This window comes from Meriones unguiculatus, chromosome 5, assembly GCF_030254825.1.
Source record: "Meriones unguiculatus strain TT.TT164.6M chromosome 5, Bangor_MerUng_6.1, whole genome shotgun sequence".
NCBI classification, from domain to species: domain Eukaryota; kingdom Metazoa; phylum Chordata; class Mammalia; order Rodentia; family Muridae; genus Meriones; species Meriones unguiculatus.
The window spans coordinates 106566207-106587687 of record NC_083353.1 but is presented as its reverse complement, the minus strand read 5'-3'; the positions used below and the strand labels follow the sequence as shown (position 1 = coordinate 106587687).

The 21481-nt window shown below is 47.6% G+C and overlaps 1 protein-coding gene across 2 annotated transcripts in view; it reads right to left on the bottom strand.

Moving 5' to 3' along the window:
* Positions 1 to 2440: 2440 nt before the first annotated feature.
* The window catches only part of Tsen2 (tRNA splicing endonuclease subunit 2), a 34335-nt gene continuing 15294 nt past the window's right edge, over positions 2441 to 21481 (bottom strand). Inside the window, exons 7-12 of one of the 2 annotated variants that reach the window (XM_060383973.1) lie at positions 14383 to 14433; positions 11671 to 11809; positions 6718 to 6754; positions 5301 to 5412; positions 4312 to 4401; positions 2441 to 3402 (exon numbers count right to left, since the gene is read on the bottom strand). In XM_060383973.1, the coding sequence (XP_060239956.1) occupies positions 3343 to 3402; positions 4312 to 4401; positions 5301 to 5412; positions 6718 to 6754; positions 11671 to 11809; positions 14383 to 14433 (489 nt within the window). In that variant the 3' untranslated portion in view covers positions 2441 to 3342. Of the gene's footprint in view, positions 3403 to 4311; positions 4402 to 5300; positions 5413 to 6636; positions 6755 to 11670; positions 11810 to 14382; positions 14434 to 21481 lie in introns of those variants that run through there. The other variant, XR_009591915.1, reaches the window with a different exon arrangement.

Sequence of the window (21481 nt, the reverse complement as noted above, 5' to 3'; positions counted from 1 at the left end):
CTTTAAAAAACAACAAATGTTTAAGATAAATTGGTGTGTTACACAAGTTTGGGCTGGCAAGATGGTTCATTAGGAAAGGCCACACGAGTGGTTAATCGTAACAACCCGAGTTTGATCCCTGGGACCCGAATGGTGCAAGGAGAGAATTGACTCCTGAAAGTTGTCCTCTGACCTTCAACCTCGAGGCATTTCTAGTAAAAGCCCATCTGGAGGAGAGTCCTATTAGCAGAGGTTCTGAAGGGTCTTGGGAGGCAATTCTGCCGAGGTAGGCTATGGCTTCCCACCTGTGGAAGATTCCTGAAGGTGTCTTTGTCATAGGGCAAATTTCTAATGTTGAAAGTCCAATACTTGGACTTTATTTATTTTAGCATTCATTCATTCATTCATTCATTCATTCATTCATTCATTCATTTACTTGAGGCATTCTTGCCCTGGCTGTCCTGGAACTAGCTCTGTAGATCAGGCTGGTCTCGAACCCATAGAGTTCTGATTGCCTCTAGAGTGCTGAGATTAAAGGCGTGTGCCATCACCACCAAGCAAACTTGGGCTTTTTAAACAAATGTTGTCTTGCACATCTGTTTCAGAAGGGCACAAGTCCCCCAAAAGTATGCTAACACTGCTACTGGCTGGAATCAAATCCCTGATGTGTTTCAGCCCAGCACCCCAAGGCTCTGTGGTAACACTGAAGAGCATGCGGCTTGCAATGTCCAAGTCAAACATGCACAGAAGAAACATTTCCATACAGGTTTCAGCAGAAGTTGCTTCTGGGGCTGGGGATTTATCAGTGGTAAACCCTGACCTAGCACAAACAAGGCCCGAGTCCCCAGCAGCTGCAAACTAAACCAAGTGAGGAGATGGCGCCTCTGAACACTGCCCTTCTCTGCCCTCCCCTTTCCCAGTGGTGGATCAAACCCAAGGTTCCACTTAGCAGGCTCGCTCCCCACTGTGCCCCAGCCCAGCCCAGGATGCTTCTCCACAGTACCTTCAAGGCACCTGAGATGGTATGTGACAGGGTGACAACTCTCAGGAATTCCTGGGAGAGTTCACACTGCCATGCATCTAGGCAGGCCTGAGTGAAATGTGGGAGGTGGCTCCCCAAACTTCTGTCTGATTTTACAAGTTCTGAAAAGTGATGATTCAAAACAACAGAAAAGCACAAGAGATGTCTGCTCAGGAGCCTGAGGGAAGCAGTGATGGTAAAAATGCTAAATAGGAGGTAGGAGCAAGCACCTCTGCGCAGTCCACTGATGCCTGATGGGAGTCTGCGGCAGGGAGAAGCTGCACGCCGGACATGATCTTGAGCTCACTTGGCCTAACACGTGTGTGAGGGCAGGAGTGAGGCCTGGACAGAAGCAAGGAACTAGGAGTTGGGACCATGAGCAGACCACATGGAGTCAGGAGGCTGGAGGGCATGGGTCATGGTGATTAGCATACATGTCTTCTTTTTAAATATTAGCTTCCAAAGATGGCTTTAGTTGACCACTTGGAGATCAAGTGCCCACACTGTCCATCAGTTTCTTGAACCTGGGCCTGGGACCTCAGACACTTTTCTTACACTGTCACTAAGTCACACTGTGGCTCTCCACCCACCCTCACAGAACCACCACATCCCTGGCTGGCTATCTTGTGAATGTGTGCCGTCCCCACCAAAACATGTCGAAGCTGAATTTACCCATCAGCAGTACTGGAGCGGCACGTTCTCCAAGGAAGATACTCAAGTCACCACCTTCACACTTGTAGGGAATTAAGTTCTTAAAGGATGTGTTGGTTCCCTAGAGACTAGCCAGAGAGCTGAGTCCCCATCTGCTACACCCACTCCAGTGTCGCCAGTGTAGCATATCAACAGATTGTGCTACAGGGCGGGAGACACGCTTTCTTCAGAAATTCGCTCCCTGGAGGTCAATAGCAGGTCTCCCCGACCACCTTAGTTAAAAAGATGCGGTCTAGGGTCTCTATGCTTTTTCGGTTGCGGTTGTGGGGCTGGATTAATGAGTTTTTTGATCTTTCTCTATGATTCCTGAAACAGCACAATTAACTATTCAAGGAAATATATTTTTGATAGATTACCAAAAGCTTTAACAAGAATAGGGCGGAAGAAAAGTAGTTTTAAGAAAAGTAATAAATTAGATTTAGTATTAAAAGCATTATAAGAATAGTAAAAAAATAATGGGCTCCTTCTTAGGAAAAAATAGCATGAGAAGTACAGCTGGCTCGAGCTTGCCCCCTTTAGCGTCTTGTTCCTAGGGAAGATCGTAAATCTTTTATAGACATATGGGAGGATGGTTAACAAAGGTGTATTTAGATTTTAATACAGAGAAAGATTTTGGCAGGTATCTGACTTAGCTCCCGACTTTCCTCTTCATTGGTTAGCAATAATGAAACTGCAGTTTGAGGTTTCTTTTCCTTTGTTTGCTTTGATCAAAAAGTTTTCAGGCCAAGATTTCTTGTGGGCACTGTTTTATATTTGACTACATTTTTGAGTTAAAATGTAAACTTTGTATTCTTGGTAAAAATCTAAGTGTTCTGGGAAATATGCCAACTTTAAGGTGTTTCCTTATGTAATTACTATAAAATTATTAGCCTGACTTTAGTAAAGTTACAGCAGGGTCAAAACCATCTCAGTGTGGTCTCTGACTGTCATTCACCTGAAACTGTGCCTTCCTGACATCCAAACCTCTGATTTTGCCAAGGACGCAGGGAGCCTGACTGGGCTGGTCCGTGGCACCCATCCCCATCTCTTGTTTGGGTTCACACCCCTTTTCATTTCTCTAGCACATTATGATTCTGCCAAGTTCCAGACTTGTGCCACGCTGTCTGGACTTTGCAGCCATGAAAATCATAAGCCTTTTTACTTTGTATGCTTTTTAGCATTAGGCATTCCACTATGGCAATACAAAAAAATTGAGTAAGATGCCTATATGTCCCCAGGCAACATTTTCTCTGCCCATGGGAAGAGGGTAATGATGTCACATTCTTCTGTTAACTGCATTTGTTCTCTCTCCAAAAACTTCACCGCTTATTTTTATTTTATAAAAAATTCCCCAAAGCAAGATGCATTTTAATAGCTAATACTGTATAATTTTGTGTTTGATGCACAAACCTGTCAAATAATGAGTTCACTGAGAATGCATTAGTCACGCAGTATTTTAAGACCATCGATGGATTCTCCATCATCTGGGTTATTGGTTGAAGTCCTTTGGTGAGCTGAGCCACAGGAGCATATTTTCCATTTGAACAGAATATGGGGTCCTGTGATCCCTAAATGTGCTGAAGCTCCTTGGAGGCAAACTGATGCTACACAGTCAAAGTTGCTGGTGAACTGTGGCCTCTGAGCTTGAAAGGTCATAGCTCATCTTGGTCACTTCTCTCTCGTGAAGAAACCCATCGGCTGACAATCACCTCCTGCAACCGAGAAAAAGAGGGCTGGAGTTTGGAAATGGAAATGGGAGTCCCAAGCATGTGATGTCACAGCTGCCCGTCACAAGGAGCTGGTTTGCAGGGATTCCCTTCCTAGGTTTGAAAGTGGAGAGAGCGTGAGGCATACCACAACCCTCACATGGGGTAGTCCTCTCACCATTGAACTGGCCTCCCAGCACACAGCAGCAGCCAAGGCGAGTGCCTGACCCCAGGACCTGGTCTGGGATACACTAGTACCTGCTGGTCAGCCATGGAAGTGACAAGCAGACTTTGACATTTTATGAACCACCATCCTAGAGAAGATCAGAACAAATGGAGGGAGGTGGCACTGGGGCCCCGGACACTGACAAGGCGATCTGACTGGCACCAGGGAGGCACACACAGAGGTGAAAATGAGGGCACACTGGCTGTGCGGGAAGCAAGGAAGTCCTGCACGCAGCAGGCAGTGGGGAAGGGCACAGAGACATTTACATTGGTGACTCCATGAGCTGGGCAGCCCCAGCAGAGGAAAGCAGCCGGGACTACTGGAGGGTGTCTGGTTCAGTTTAGGACCATGGGAGTGGGATGTGTGGAGGTACGAGGCTCGGGGCAGAGCAGGAGTGTTCCACCCTCAGCACTGAAGGAAGTCACGCGAGAAGTTCGAGGAGGGAGAGACGGCTGGTCTCTGGGAGTGAGACCTGTGAGGGACCCTGGCCTGGCTGTTGGCTGGCCTACAGATAGACTGGCTGAGGCTGACGAGTCTAATCTGCTCAGCAGGAAGAGGGAGAGAGAGGTTTACAGGCCAGAAGAAGCTTTTGTCACTCAGGAAAGCTCACTCCTGGTAGGCCTGCAGAGGATGCGGTGGGTGCACAGGCTCTTGAGATGGGCTGTGGAGCTGCCTCTACGTTCACGCACCTGAACCTGAATCCTCTTCATACATTCTGGGGTCTCCATCTCTTCGTCAGTCATGGCGGAGGGCTTAATCAAGTAACACAGCATCAGCTCCTGATGAGAAAGGAAGGCACAGTTTCTGTATCCCACCAAGAAACATCACCCGTGTCAGTGTGCGGGGAGGGAAGCAGGCATCCCACCTGTCCTGTGTACGCTGGCTACACTGTGGAGTGCAGACTCACGGGGCACACCTCCTGCTTCCTGAATCTGGCTCTTACTAAAGACCTGGCTTTTTACAATGCAGAGGACGAGAGCCTGTGACGAAGCAGACAAGCTGCTTACACATCTAAGGTGGAAAATACACAGCACACTGCATATGCCTCCAGACGGGGAAAGACCAGGCTGGCTCAGACCCGTGACATGAACACCCCCCCCCCTCCACTCTCCAAGTGCTGGGGTTACAGGTGTGTTCTCAGTTGTACAAATAACTGAAATTTTTATTTTTGTTATTTTATTTTTAATTATGTTTATCTTTGCATGTCTGTGTGTGGATATGTCCATGTGAGTGCAGGTGCCTGTGGAGGCCAGAAGATAGAGTTGGCTCTCCTGGAGCTGGAGTTACAGGCAGCTGTGAGATGGCTGATGTCGATGCTCTGGTCCTCTGGAAGGAAGCTTAGTGTGAGCTCTTAGCCACTGAGCCCTAAATGAGTTGGGGGAAAAACAAACAAACAAATCATATTTTTGTTTATGTGTGTATGTGTGCATCTGTGTTTGTGCGTACAATGTGAGTGCAGGTGCCTGTGGAGGCCAGAAGAGGGAGCCAGAACCTCTGGAGCTGGAGTGACAGGTGGTTGTGAGCTGTCTGATGTGGTGGACTGAACTCAGGTCCTCTGCAAGAGCAGCAATGCTCTTAACCACAGAGCCATCTCTCCGTCCCCCACATCCCCACTTTAAAAAAAATCCTACCAAGTTTAGGAGGAAAACAATGGATAAGTGACAGGCAACTGTGTTACCTTAGAGACGTTCCCTGAGACTCTGCTTAGGGCAGCCAGTGACCTCCAGCTGAAAGGTCTTCGGAGGGAGCCTTCAAAGTTGTCATCCACCAGCTCAATGATGACAGAGTAGCTAGAAGGCAAGAGGGGCATTTTGGAAAAGCCACAGTATCAGCTTGTTCAGAGATCAGTGTGTCCTACCAAGAACTAAGACAGAAGAACTTCACATCGCCTGCTGCTAACAGCCTAGCCCACTAGAGAGAATGACTAATGACCAACTGGTCAGGAAGCTGCCACCCTTCAGGCTGATTGCTCGCTTACCGAGAGCAAGGAATAGAGATAGTTTTCCTAGTGTGGAAGCTGTAAAGTCACGGGACTGTTTGGATACTCATACTCACTGGATAGGACTATACACAGACTAACTTGGTGTTTGACACAGAGATCCGGGATACTAATTCTGTGTAGAGCACAAGAAAGCCAGTGTGCTATTATTTCCTGCAGAGCTGATCATGGAACCCAGGGCCTCCTGTGAACATTCTACCACCAAGCTGTACCCCAGGCCCAGCTTGGAGCCTGTAGGAACATCCTTTATTTTTAATTTTTTATTTTTATTTTTTGAGCAGGGTCTCACTGTGGAGCTGGAACTTCCTATGTAGATCAGGCTGACCTGAAACTCTGAAACTTATAGGGCTCCACCTGCTTCTTCTTCAGTGTGCTGGGGTTAAGGATGCATGCTACCACACTTGGCCAGGAACATGACTTTTTAAACAGATATGCCTTATTTTTATAAGTATAGGTATTTGGGCTGGAGAGATATCTCAGCAGGTAAGAGCACTGACTGTTCTTTCAGAGGACCTGGGTTAATTTCCCAGCACCCACATGGCAGCTAACAACTATCTGTAACTCCTGTTCCAGAGGATCTGACACCCTCACACAGACACACATGCAGGCAAAACACCAATGCACACAAAATTTAAAAAAAAAATTTTTTTTAAAAGTAAGTATAGGTGTTTGCCTGCATCTGTGTTTGTGCATCATGCCTGGTGTTTGTGGATGCCAGAGTAGGACATTGGATCCTCTTGTGAGCCACCACGTGGGTGCTGGGAACGGAACTTGGATCCTCTGCAAGAGCAACCAGGGCTCTTCGCCATTGAGTCATCTCTTCAGCCCAAGGAATATGACCCTCTTTTGTGGCTTTCTGAGACAGAACTTCTCTGTGTAGCCCTGGCTGTCCTGGAACTCACTCTGTGGACCAGTCTGGCCTCCAACCCAGAGATTCACCTGCTGCAGCCACCCCAGTGCTGGGACTAAAGGCAAGAGCCACCACTGCTCAGCTAAGAATATGACTTTTAATTACCTCTGAGACACTGAAAATTAGACCCAAAGCCAGGTATTTCCTTGTGTTCTTTCTAGTAGTTTATTTTAAAAATTTCCAAACCTTGCATGGTAAAATGGAGGGCCTTTCCGATACAGCACTACAAGGAAGAGAGAAAGAGATGTTATGTTAACCTGTCACGATCTTGGCAGAGCAAGCAAACACCCAGCTCTCTGCCCCGCAGCCTGGCTTCAGATCCGAACTCTTTCTCCCCAGAAACAAAGAAGCTAGTCAAATCTGCTGCCCAAACATGGACACCCTTGTCCACCACGCAAGCAGCTCCCAGTTAAGTACAAGCCAATCTTTTTGGTTTTCTTCTGGTATTGGGGACTGAGTGCAGTGATTTGCTCACCCAGGCCATATTCCTAGCCACGAGTGGGTCTTGTCTTTCTCCATGTGTGTGAGGTGGTAGAGAGAATACGAACTCCATAAAATGTACAGCATCTGTGACTCGTTCCAAATTAACCAAACTCAGAGTGAGGGTGGGCTCTGTCTACTGAGTGCGCGGCAGGTGTTGCGCTGGAGCTGAACAATTTTCAGGGAAGTCAAGGATCACTTCTCAGCCTTGTGGCTAGTCAAGTGTAGGAATTCAGGACCTGGGGAGTGGGCTCAGTGGTTAAGAGCACGTGCTGTTTGAGTGTGAGGACAGTTTTAATTGCCAGCACCACATAAAAAGTGGGGCCCAGTTGCGCATGTCTGTAACCCTAGCACCACAGGGTGGCAGTAGGTGGATCCCAAGAGCTTGCTGGCCAGTCCAGCCAGTCCAGCTTCTGTTCTGGTTCACTGAGGGGCCTGTCTCAAGGCAAGAAGGTAATGAATGACAGAGAAAGTCACCTGACATCTTTCTCCGACCTCCTGATGCATGCTTACCTGCAGTCATTTGCACGCATGCATGGGCTGGCAAGATGTCTCAGGCGGTAAAAAATGCTTGGTATGACTGTCTATACATAGCACATGTGTCCACGAATGCCTGAGTCCACTGTGCCCACACCATGGCATGTGCCCGTGAGAACCTGAGTTCACGCACACACTAATGACTAAAAACCAAAATAAATAAATAAATAAATAAATAAATAAATAAATAAATAAGGAATTCTGCCAAGAGGCTATAAAAGGTCCATAACCACATACTCCATAGCTACCAGTCTGTCTTTCTCATGGGGATCTGACACAGGAAGTGGTGAAGCCAGTCTGTAGAGACCAAAAAGAGCTTCTCATTGAAGAAGCCTGGGCCTGAGGACTGCAGACCCCTCAGGCAGGGGCTGGGCTAGCTTCCTCTAGGCTCTCGGTCCTTGAGCAGCTAACCTTGCTCTGAACTGTGTCATGTGTGGATCGACCCAGAACCCTCTGGAGTCCAGAGTTTAGCACTTAGGGAGTGACCCTGGGAACTTGTGCTGAAGATGAGGCAACTTTTAAAATGGAGACACTGAGACCCTGAGTACCTGTCAGAGTCCCTCGGATTTAAGGTAAAACAAAAGTAAATGTTATGGTGAGTCCTAGGCCTGAGGTTTATAAATGAACAATGAATACTATGGCCAAGCCCCAAAGGTGGAAATCTAGTAAGTAAGCTACAGCTATGCTATTACTGCTGCCATGTGCTAGCCCTGTGACACTGGCTGCCCCCTCGGTCCCCGACAGAGGAAAGTTCAAGCAAAGCTTGTTTCACTAGAGAAATGTACACAATTTCCTTTTTGGAGACAGTGATCCTGGAGTCAGCTCAGGACTCCCCAGAATGCTACAGGAGCCCTTCACCCAGCCTGCTGCTTGTAGTCTGTTTTCTGTGGTCGTGTGGTTGCCATTTGAGTACTCATTTCCTATATTTTGTGTTTCGGTATTTCTCAACTCAGTTCCCATCAAGTGACCATTCAAGTGCATTCGAACAACTCTCCTCCACTTTTTGAGGTGGCTGAGCAGGGAGGGTTGTTCAATAGTTGAGAGTGGCCTGGGCAATGTAGTGAAACTCCATGTCAAGATACAAAACAAAAATGAAGCATCCAAGGAAAATGAAGGTTTTTCTCTGCCTACTGAGTCCACGTCTGGAATCAAATGTGTGTCTTTACCCCACATTTGGGGGAGCCACTGTGCTTTGACTAAACTGTGAGTCATGTGAACGCACCTCAGCCGGCCAGCCCTTCTCAGACCTGCTCTACAAAGATGTTTTTATCAACATCACAAGGTATGATAAGGCAGGGTTCAGGCAAATTAAGAGACCAGCTGAGGTCATGCAGGCATTAAGAGATAGAGCTGGCTGTGAACCCATGAGCTCTCTCTGTTACCCATGCTGCCTCCTAATACACTGGACAGCCCTGCTGATTGCTTCAACTCACATTTCACCCTTAGGATGAGAATGGTGGAGACCTGCTAGGTGGGCGGAGTGGCTGTGATCACAGGAGTGAGAGTGAGAGGAAGTCAGAAAGAAACAAAACACAGCCATCCCCTGCACAAACAGGATCTGGGACCAGTACAGCTAATCTTGAAATTTATCTCCAGCAACTTGAGCCCAGTTCACGCCATCAGCCATCTGCTGGTAACCTCTAGGATGAAAGAAACAAAAGGGGCCCTTCCCCTAGAGGGACGGGTACGTAGCAAGCTAGCAACCACAGTCCAGAAAAAAACTTCAGGACCGCTGGTGACCCTTGAGGACTATCCCATGATTCTAGCTGTTGTGAGTGACTGTCCTCTGAGCCAAACAACTCCCTGGGGAGTTGGGCTGTGCCTCCCTGGAAAAGGATCATCCAGCCATGCCTGTTGACTGTTTATGGAGAAGAGACAGAGAGGGTCACCTGAGATTCCAGCACTCTCTAAAACTTATTGTATGCAACTCTGCCTTACTTCCATGTGGCCTAGGGGAGGGGTTAGGGTATGCAGGCCTGGGAAGACTAGAGGATGGGGGATGGGGCAGGGGTCCATTTATGGGTCTTTCCGGTGAGCCCTCATCCCTTCAGGGCAAAGGCTTTTTAGGTGTGGCCTGTTGGAGGAGGGGAGAAGTACCCACACCACTGTAAGTGCCCCTTACCTACAAGGAAGCCCAATCAAATGACTGGTTCCCCGGAGTAAACTGGCAGAACTATGTATCAGTTCCTCGCTGGGACACTAGGAGAATGGTAGATACTGCTAATGTCTCCACCCTGGCAAAGAGTTTTAGTAACACCAGCTTAAGCGTAGCCTATTTTAGAGCAATTACTTATCTAGTTATTTCTAGATATACATACATATGCTTATCTGTGTGTTGCCTGCATGCATTTCTGTGCACCACATGTGTGCTCGGTGTCCAACAGAGGCTAGAAAAGGAAGTAGGGTTCCCGGAACTGGAGTTACAGAGGGTTGTTATCTGCCATGTGGATACTGGGATTCATACCCAGGTCCTCTGGAAGAGCAGCCAGTGCCCTGAACTGCCGAGCTATCTCTCCAGCCTCAGCATAAGAACTTTAAGGGCTGCACCGACTTTCTTTGGGGTATTTAAAAAGGCTCAGGAACAAACTGCGACATCCTTCAGACCTCAAAAGCTCTAACTTTTCGGGGCTCTCAAATACTTTAAAATTTTTATCTGAGCCCCACAAACACTTCTGAAAAGACTCAGGAAGCACTCGCTCATATGGCCCACATGGAAATGGGGTTTGGTGATTTATTAAGAAATGATCCCAGAACTGGAGGGTCACTGACACCTTCATCTCCCTGGGGCTATCACAGTGCGCCTGCTCTTCAGGATGGGAGAGCATCACTAATCTAATTTCTAACACTTCAAAATCTTATTTTTTTTCTTGTTGAGGATCACAGTCAGGGCCCTCAGCATGCAAAGCCAAAGCCCTACCAGCGAGCTCCACCCCTGACCCCCAATCTGAAGCTTGCTGAGCGCTGGCTGATGGGCCACAAGTAGAAACCAAGCATTAAACCATTAAAAAGATGAAGAGTGTTTAGTACAGCCTAGTGTTGAGGGTGGACACAAACCACAGGTGACGTCTCGGCTTAGACTCAGGTCTCTCCCCGAGAGACCTCATCCTATATAAGTGCCTCAAACCCCAAATGCTTCTGTGGCCAAACATTTCAGAGGAGGGCTCTCAATCTGCGCCTCCACCAGACACACTGAACACACTGAAATACGAGCCAGTGCCTAGAAGCCACCTGGTTCCTTTATGTACAAGTGTCACATCCATTCTTTTGGTGGGTGTGTCAAGCCCAGCTTCACCAACAAGTTTCTCCTCCATTTTGGTTCTCTTCAGTGATTGGTAAGACAGCACTCAGAGGCTAAGTTAGGTCACTTTGAAGACTTTTCACCCCAAAATGTCCTGGATCTGGTCCCAGCCTGACTCCCTTGGGGCCCATGTTCTCCACACTCTTGCCTCTGTGTGGCTCCTGAGACCTGTTGATCGTGTCCTGTGTCAACCTCTCTGCTTGCTTTCTGCTCTACCCAGCAAGCCCTTCCCAGACACACAACTCTCCCTGACCGTGCCCCGGCCCCGCCAGGATCACTGGGGAGGCAGTGACATGTAGGAGTGCCTATGAACCTGTGCTAGAATCCAAAGGCTGAAAGCAACTGGCCCTGGAAACCACTGAGGACACACGGCCTTTCTTCTCCACCCTGGAGTAAGGAGCGAGAGCGGCATACAGAATAGCAAAGGGCTGCCATGAGGAGTGTCACAGGAACGTACAGCACCGTGCCTGACAGCACGTGCTCAATAAACAACCCCTGTGGCTGTCATCATAGCTCCCGGACTGGTGTCATTTAGAGGATGAGACGAGTGAAAATGCAAGAAAATAGGTCTGACTGAAATCATACAAGCACCTGCTGAGGTGCAGCAGGTACCAGAGAATTCTTGTCTATGATTAGGAAAGCCTGCATCTGCCTGTACGCTTCCCCAACACACTGACTTCTTGTTCTCTGGATTTGGCCCATCTCATGCAAACACCCACTATGGTATTCATATTATAAACAGCACGAGAGCTGACCTGACCTCCCAGGTGGACTGGGCTGACCCAGTTCTCACATCTGCCACGCACACACCAGGAGCTACTCACGCAGATCTGTTCCGTACTTGAGCCCCACTTTGGGCACCCAGCCTTTGCTTCGGAAGTAGTGGTAGGCCATGTAGGTCGTCCTGAAAGTGGGCTGGATGGCGGTGAAGGCTTGCCAGAGCTTCACTATTGTCAAGGGCTCCTAAGGTTGTTTTTAAGAAAGACATCAGTTTGCATGCATTCACTCCTGCTCAGTAAGGGAGCAGACATCTAGACTGGTATTGCAGCAGCAATGGAGACAAACAAGAGGGATTCCCTCAGGAGACCTGACCCTTGCTACCTATGTGAACAAACACTCTGTGTGGCTCCTCCCAACACAAGTGCTACTGTGAGGTCCACGTCAGCATATGAAAACAAAACAAGCAGCCTTAGTGATTTGGGTCATGTTAAGTTAATCATACTCTTTCCCCTTGCAGGGCTGGGTATACAAAACAAGGCTGCGTGAATGCTTAGGCAAGGGCCCAGCCACTGAGCTGTAGTCCGGCCCTCTTGAGTAGCTGCAGTTAGATAAACTATGTGCATGTTACTAAAATTGCTCCAGCACTCGGGAGGCAGAGGCAGGTCAGTCTCTGTGAGTTTGAGGCCAGTGGGGTCTACAAAGGGAGTTCTAGGACAGCCAGGGTTACAAAGAGAAACTCTGCCTCAGGAAAAAAACAAATGTTCTTGTGGGTGGGGAAAACTCTAGGCTAGGTGGGGGAAGCATAGCGATGGTGCATGGGCTCAGCATACACAGGCCCTGGGCTCCATCCTTAAGAGAGGGAGGAGAGGAGGAGTACAGGGAGAGGAGAGGAAAGGCTAACATTGAGGAATGAGAAACAGCAAAGATCAAGGGGCCAGAGGCCATGGCAAGAGGAGGGGATCTGGGGAAGGACACTCTTGCATCCACAGACCCTTTAGTGAGCAGCTACTGCAATGTCAGGCCAGCCTCAGGAAAACAAAAAAATTTGTTAAGTGAAATTTCCATTAAACACCCAAAATGATCCCTGGCTCCAACTCAGCTTTCAGATAGAACAGCCACCTAACAGTAGAGTGTGATGACCCCGCTGTGTCCAGGGCGCCTGACAGTGAGTACAGTTACTGCCTTGCTGTGTTCAGCGAGGAGCCCTAAACAGAGCAGGAATGTTTTCCCAGGTTCCATTAGAAAGCAGTCACAAGTAACTGGGCCGGTGTGGAAAGTATCTTTGCCTGTTCCATTGTTTTTGGAAAGAATCAACTCTTCTGCGGTCTCTCAGTGAGGTATGCTCAGTTCTGCTCAGCCTAAGCTCTAATTCCACAAACATGGCTGGGCAGAAGCTCACTGGTAGAACACGTGCTTAGTGTGAATGAGGCCCCGGGCTCTGTCCCCAGTAATAGGGTTAGTTTTTGTCCATGCATGTGTGGCTTCAGTCCCTCACTAAGTCTCTCCAAGAAGGTGGAGCCTGGCAGGGAGCCTGAGGACCCCTAAGACGCAGACACAACACTTCTGTTGCCTTTTGTCTCCCTTCCTCTTTTTTTTTTTTTTCCAAGACAAGGTTTTTCTGTTTTAGCCTTGGCTATCCTGGAACTCACTGTGTAGACCAGGGTGGCCTTGAACTCACTGAGATCTGCCTGCCTCTGTCTCCCAAGTGCTGGGATTAAGGACGTGTGCCACCACTGCCCGGCTTCCCTTCCTCTTCTTTACTAAGCACTTTGAATAGGCATTACATCAGCAAGGTTCCAAATTCAAAAAGGGCAAGAAAATGTCCACCAAGAAGTTGCTGTTGCTTCTTCTGTCTAGAGGTCAGCAATGGCAACACCCTGGCAAAGGTGAAACCACAGACACTGAAGTTACACACACAGAGGTTTACCAGCTGCTTCTAACCACACTAGCCAGGTGGCCTTGGCTGAGTTACTTGTTCTCTCTGAGCCTCAGGTAGCTTGTTAATGCAGCTCCTACCAAGAGGTGGAAAGGATTGGAAACCAAACAGACAAGCTGAGCGCCACAGCTCACACATGTAATTCCAGCACTACAGAGCTGAGGTAGGAAAGCTATCTCAAGATCGAGGCCGGCCTAGGCTACATATAGTGAGTTCCAGGCCTACCTAGGCCTCAGAGGGAGATCCTGACTCCTACACAAAAACAAAGGTCTGGAGAGATGGCTCAGTGGTTAGCATGTATCCTAGCACACTCCTAGCACCCACATAGTGGCTCACAAATGCCTGGGGACCCAATGCCCTCTCTGGCCTCTGTGGACGCCAAGCTTGCATGGAGTGTACAGACATTCAAGAAAAATGCCTAGAGACCTAAAAATAAAACCAACAAAAACGAAGCCAAAATGTGAAAGAGCAAACAAGGGTCTGACACGCAGCATGCGTAGCAACTTTATAGTGGTAACGTTGATTGTTTTTGCAATGCTGGGGATGGGACCATGGCCTCAAACATGCCAAGCAGGCACCCTGCTCCCGAGCTGCACCCAGCCTGCAACTCTGTGTTTTGTTGGTGACGCCAATACCATTCCCATCCAGGTTTCCTTCTCCTTACATAACAAGCTGCATGTCCCCCAGGCTCTGGGAGACACAAGCTAAAAGGTTACCCTGCTCCTCCCGAACTGCCCAACTGAGGCTTAGTCGGAGCTTTATGGGAAAAGGGCAATTCTTACTTCTTCAGTCAAAGTCGACACAGTCACTTTAAAAGCTCCATGGGAAAGGGTTCCACAAACACGGGAGTATATGAGATTGTGTCTGCACAGAAACTTACCTTCTCATAGTAAATACTTAAGCATCCCAGGGCATACGCCAGGAAGAAAGCCTACAACAGAGCAGGGAAAGTTCTCATTAGAAACACTGCTGTGGGGCTGGAGAGATGGCTCAGAGGTTAAGAATGCTGGCTGTTCTTCTAAGGGTCCTGAGTTCAATTCCCAGCAACCACATGGTGGCTCACAACCATCTATAGTGAGATCCGGTGCCCTCTTTTGGTGCACAGGCACACATGCAGGCAGAGGGGTGGGTGTGAGGCGTAGTGGGTGAAGCAATGCCTGGCTTGCCCGTGGTTCACCCCAGCATCACCGAACAGAAATAAAAATAGCTTTCTGACGAAGCCAGCATGCCTCCACACCCTAGCACAATCCCAACAGCCATGTGTTGCGGCTTTTGTCCAGGGCGGTCAGGATCTATTATCCTCAGGACCCGGGAGATGGGCTTACTGTGACACTGCAGTTACTCTGTGTTTTACTGACTGCAGTGCTGGCAACCGAGGGCCTCCTGCATGCTTCAACTACTGTGCCACGCTACATCCCAACCTGACTTTTCTCACATCGAAGAATTTAAAAAGGCATGAGGCATGCTACCCACAACTAATTATAAACAGCCTCTGCCTCCAGGCGCAGGGCAGGAGGGTTCTTTGTATAAACAGGACCTGGCTTCTTCCCTCACTGTCCCCTCCCATCACAATGTGGGGCCCACATGGCAACAAGTGGCCAGAAAGCTGAACCGTACAGAAATGTCCATGGGTGAGAGGTGCAGTGCCTAGCAGCCCAGTGACCTCCATGGAACTGCTCGGAGCCACTGGCCGATGCTGTCTGGAGGCTCTGGGTGCCAAATTCAAAGCTATCTGACTCATTTATGCTAGGTGGGGAAGACACAGGTGGTGGAAAAATAGCCCAGAGCCTGTGGTGAGATCACAGCAGACCCCATCACAGCCAGACCTCACAGTGATCTGCAAAAAGGGATCGACATTCTCACTCAGTTTTGATTTAGAAGACAGTTATTTTTCATACAAAGACTATTTAGAGCAGGAGGTGGTGGCCCAGTCCTGCTCTGGGATTATGCCCAGCCCTTTCCACTCTTGCTTTTCCGAGAACCACTCCTGCGTTCTGCTGTGTTAACCTCACCACCGGCTCCAGCAGCTCTTTTGCTTGTCTCTCCCATGGCACTTGCTTCTTTTGTCCATGCCCCTCTCTAAGGAGAAGATCAAATCAGGCAGGACACAGACTGACACTGCTCCCTCTGCCTACAGTCCAGCTCCGGGCTGGTGAGGGCTCAGGGCTTGTGTTGGAAGAGTGAAAGGGACCCACCCAGTCCCTGCCTTGGCTTAGGCCCAGGCAGCTAGATCCACCGGGGGCTTCTGCACCTGCCTCAGCTCGCTTCTCCAGGGCCTGCATGTCCTGAGGCACTTCTCTTTCAGTACTGCCCATGAAACCTCCTGCAATCTTACTTTGGTCTCACTCTTGCTACCACCATTTCCTAACACTGAATACTGCAGTTTTGGGATGGAGTAGAGTGACCAGAGATACCCTGGAAAAGATAAAGCTGTCCTCAGGTGGACAAGTTCACTTCACTTTTGCCAAATTTGCATTTCTTGGTTCAGAATGGTGCAATGCAAAAAAAGAGTCAGCCTCAGAGAGTCACAGTGAAGATGAATGGGGCTGAGCAGACCTGGGTTCAAACCTTTCTGAGGTGGTTTAAATTGTTTTTATTTTTATTTTATGTGCATGGGTGTTTTACCTACACGTATGTATGTGCACTATGTGTGTATCACGGATCCAAGGAGGCCAGAAGAGGGCTTCAGATCACCTGGAACTGTAGTAAAAGATGTTGTGGATCACCATGTGGATGATGGGAACAGAACTTGGGTCCTCTTGAGGTTAAGGGCCAGTGCTCTTAACCATTATTTCTTCACCCTCACTGGGGTATTTTATTTTGAATCAAATTCTCACCAGGCAGGGGAGGGAGATCTACAGAGCTGGCATCAGTAGCAAGCTTTCTTTTGGGTGCTAAGGTAAAGGCAAGCCTGATGACAGTTTGTCTATGACAATTTATTCAGGTTAGGGCCTACAGCACTGGAAAACCAGATCTTGAAGACAGAGCTCTCCAAAGCTATGGAGCAGCCTAGCTCTGTGATAATATGACTCCCTAAAGGAAGCTCCTCAGAGAGAGAACACAAGAATCATCAGCATGGTAGCAAGCCATGCAAGGTAGCAAGGCACGGTTCAGGAGCAGGACAGGCAAGAAGCCAGCTGTGGAAGACACTATCAGCACATCTGAGTGACAGCTGTCATCATCCAACAGAAGAAAGGACAAAGGCCACTTACAAGATGCAGTTACTGTGAATTCTTCTTAATTTATGATAGGGTTACCAATTTAGAGAAGACGTCTAGCTATGCAGAAGGGAAGTGAGGCAGCCCTGACTGGCTGACTGGAAACCCTGCCAGGAGAGACATGGCATGCGTCTTATGTTTGTGTTAAGTTAATGTGATGTCTGATGCTGAACTCAAACTCAAAAGAGAATTGTTCTACCGAAGGAGCAGAAGGAAGCACATCTGAAAGATCTTTATTTTTATTTTTTCCCCCTTAAGCGTTCCCCTTATTTTTCTACAAGCTATGATCAAACCAAATTCTGCTAGAGCTCATTTTAAATTTAGAGGAAACAACAAACAACCGAACAAAAGTACCTGCCATTCTGCATCAGGACAACAGAGAGAATCAGAAACTAAGCTGGGGCCATGCCACCCAGGGAGGCCAGCATCCTTGGTGAGGACGTGCAAGTAGTTACATGTCTTTCAGGAGAGGCACCTGACACAGGTCATATCGCATGTGATCTTCACTATCACCCTCTGAGGAAAACATCCTGGGATGTCATCCATCAGAAAACCAAAGGATGCTACCTCGTATGTGCTATGTTAATGAGGCAAGTACTTTCTCCCTACTTTGTCTTTTTTTGTTTTTTTGAGACAGGGTATCACTGTGTATCCCTGTCTGAACTGGAACTTGATATATAGACCACACTGACCCAGAATTCACAGATTTCTCTGCCTCTGCCTCCCAGTCCTGGGATTAAAAGTGTGGGCTATCACATCCAGCCCTATTTATCTTTGTCTATAACTTCACTTCTATCTTTTTATTTTTGTTTTATCGAGACAGGGTTTCTCTGTGTAGCCAGGGCTGTCCTGGAACTTGCTCTGTAGACCAGGCTGGTCTCGCACTCAGAGATCCACCTGCCCCTGCTTCCTGAGCGCTGGGATTCAAGGCATGCACCGCCGCCGCTGGCTTCACTTGCATCTTTAATATGGCGGGGTCGGGGTGGGGGGGCAAACCCTGGGCTGCAGGCATGCTAAGCAAATGCCATGTCATGGAGTTATGACGTTGATCAATGCCATCTTGGTTATTCCACTTATCACTGGTGGCTCAAAGCAAATGCTTTAGAGTTCAGGCTCTGCAATCAGATGGCTTAGGTTCAAGTACGGATCTTGAGCAAGGAATTGAACCAGCCTGAGGTTCAGTTTCTTTCCCAGTCAGAGAGGTCACAACACAATCTAGGGTGAGATGAGGACTTACGGAGATAAAACACAAATCGGTCCTTAACAAAGACACTAGACCGTGCACATGGAACGTAAGACTAGAACACACACTATTCCATTGTCCTCACTATGTGTGACTTCCTCTTGAGCCCTGGAGCTGGGCCCACATAATCACAGGCCGATTAGAGGCGCAGCTCTGTGCATGATCCCTCTTCCATGAAATGGAAACAACCACAGCGGCATTCTCTAGGGTACCTGGAGCACATGATACAGGTGAGGCAGATGGGGCAGGAGCTGTTACTTGAACCTCACTTCCTCTGAACCAACTGCAGATCACCAAAAGAACAAGGATGAGGCCTTTTTCCTGCTCACATCTATCCTGCCAGACACACAGGAGGTCCTCAGGAAATGCTGGCTGAACAAGAGATCACAATAGGAGGGTCACACCCCTATTTGCGTCATTCCTCTAAGGCACCACCACCCTCTCTTCCCCCACCAGTCAGCCATAGGCCTTAAAGGGAGTCTCTCACCACCTAAAGATAATTACTGTGCGCAAAGGATAAATAAATCATGGTGCATAAAATCACTGGGATTTCATTCAAACAAATGAAAAGATACGATGTTTACAGGAGAATGGAGAGCATTACGTAAAGCAAAATAAGCCAGCCTCAGCTGGGTGTGGTGGTGCACACCTTTAATCCTAGCACTTAGGGAGGCAGAGGCAGGTGGATCAATATGAGTTCGAGGCCAGCCTGGTCTACAAAGCAAGTCCAGGACAGCCAAGGCTACATAGAGAAACCCTGTCTCAAAACAACAACAAAAAAACCCTAACCAACCATCCTACCAACCATCCTACCAACCAACCAACCAACCAACCAAACAAACAAACAAAAAGCACGCCAGGTTCAGATTCTACAGGTTAGTTGCCTCTCCTCCACCAATGTAGAATCTACATTTAAATGTATATGTGTTGGTTGGAGAAGCATGAAATGTTCTTGGAGGGGAACTGGAAAGAGGAGAAGCTGATGGGATCCATGTGAGAAAAGTGAGTATATTTATCTGAGTACAGTAGAGAAGATAATGAGATTAGAATTAAAATATAGCGACACACATGAATGAATATATAATGAAGCATACATACTTTGTATGCTAACTTAAATTTATTTTTAAGTTAAAAAAACAAACAAACCTATATGAAACCAGTTAGAGTGTGGAAGCGAAATAATTATGGTAATCATTTAAGTTTAAGAGTTAATTTGCATTTATGTGTGGTGTTTGCTAGTTAATTTCTGAAATTTTAGTTTTCACCTTTTTCTTCAGTGTTTTATAGCCCCAGCCCCGGCATGTAATCTGCATGTCACGGTTTCTTAGAAGTTATTCACTGGGCAAAGCCACGTAATGTATTTGTTGTTGGGTTTTCTGTTTGTTTGTATTATCTTTGAGAAATGGGTTTCATGTAGCCCAGGCTCGCCATAAACTTTGTATGGTTTAAAGCTGGCCTTCAACTCCTGATCCTTCTGCCTCCATTTCCCAAGCACTAAGAATACAGGCATTGGCCACCACCATAGTTTTCTTTAACTGCCCTGAACTTTGGTTCCACTGTCTTTCTTCACAGACTAGAAATGAGGTTTTCACTGAACACTGAAATCCCATCTACCTATGGTCTGTTTTTATCTCTTTGGGCTCAATCTTTTCACTCTTACATTTTGAACTACCTTATAATACCTTTTACTACCAGGTATGACATTTGTTGTTTAAATTGTTTTGTTCTTGTGCTGGGGTAGCTCTGTGGCAGAGCTCTTGCCCAGCACACACAAAGCCCTGGCTTGGCTGCTGCCGCATCAGCACGTTCTTAGCTGGTCCCATGATTCCAAAAGAAGGTTAAGAAGCAACACAGGGGCAGAGCAACGCTAGGACCCTCTCTTTTCCCTACCAGCACAGGAGCAGACCCTCAGAGCCACCCCAGGGAGTTTCTGACATGAGTGTACAGAGGAGCTGGCCTTAAATACGGTGATGGAGAAAAACCAGAGGTCTTTAAAAAGTCATTCAGAAGGTTGTGGCAGAAGCATTTTTACAGGTATGATCAATATTTTAATAGCAGTGAAAAGTAATCACGGATTTCTGTGTGGAGATTGTAGCTATTCAAATGGATGGAGTCTAATGCTTGGACACCAAGGAGAAGAAAAAGGGAATGCGGAGAGAGGAGAGGCTGGACTCTCCTCTCATTTTACCCCAGCCTCTCCTCTCCATGAATGTCAGAAGGTTCTACATGATGTCCAGCACAGGGGTGCCTGTTGGGTACAAAAATTGTGGCTGGGGCAACTGGATAATGGACATTTGATCTTATGCAATTTTAATTAGTATAAATTAAAACAGTCACATGTGGCCAGTGGCTACTGAATTTCAGGGTAGACTATCAGTCTTGTGTGAAAACATAAAAGATAGGGTGATGTCCCCAACACTCCTCCCTGCTCAGCTCTGTGTCACTAACCTCCTGCAAGGAAGGAAGAAGCAAGGACCAGGAAATGGGGGTGGGGTGGGGCTTAAAGACAGCTCTGAAATGACCATTGGAAGGGCCCACTGCCTCCCTCAGCAGAAAGACAGGAGCAAGAAGGGAGGGTCTCAACCAAGGGCGGCCACACGCTAGAGGGCCGCATCAGCGAGGCACTGTGATGCAGGGTATAGAAGGATGCTTAGAAAGCAGCTAATTCACTGAGTGGAGCACACTAAGTGATTCTGCAGAAGGAAATGCCTGGGATGGACTCACGCACTCATCAGTCAGTACGTGACCAGAGTCACACAAGCATATTAAAAAACAGTAGGTTTTGCAATGCAAAAAACTTTATTCTTCCTTTTTTTCTTTCTTTTTGAAAAAGTCTGGCTTTGCTGTCCAAGCTGCCTTTGAATTTCTGGGCTCAAATGATTACTCTTAAGCCTCCCAAGTAGCTGGGGACCACAGGCACATGTGACCACACCAGGTGAACTGGTATCTATCTATCTATCTATCTATCTATCTATCTATCTATCTATCTATCCATCCATCCATCCATCCATCCATCTACCTCTAGTACTGGGGATTGACCCAAGGCCTGTGAATAACAGGCAGATACTCTGCCAATGATTTTCACCAATGCCTGAGTTACATACTTCAAATGAATAAACTGGTGTGCTAAGTACATCTTAATAAAGATGAATTTTTAAAAAAGCTGACGAAAACTAGCTGGGTATGGTGCTGCACACGTTTAATCCCAGCACTCAGGAGGCTGTTGGGGGATCTTGTGTGTGTGAGGCTAGCCGTCTATATAAGGAGTTCTTGGGCAGCCAGAGCTACCCTATTATACCCTGCCTCTAAACAAACAAACAAAACCAAACAAATAATAGAAAAACTTGACAATATTCTAAAACCTTGATGAGAAAAGAAAAGACTCAAGTTGGATGGTAGTACATACCCTAATCCCAGCACACCTGAGGCAGGAGAGCTGTGAATTTAGGCTAGCCCAGGCTATACAGCAAGAACCTATCTAGAAAGAAGAAGCAGAAGAAGGAGGAGGAGAAAGTAGA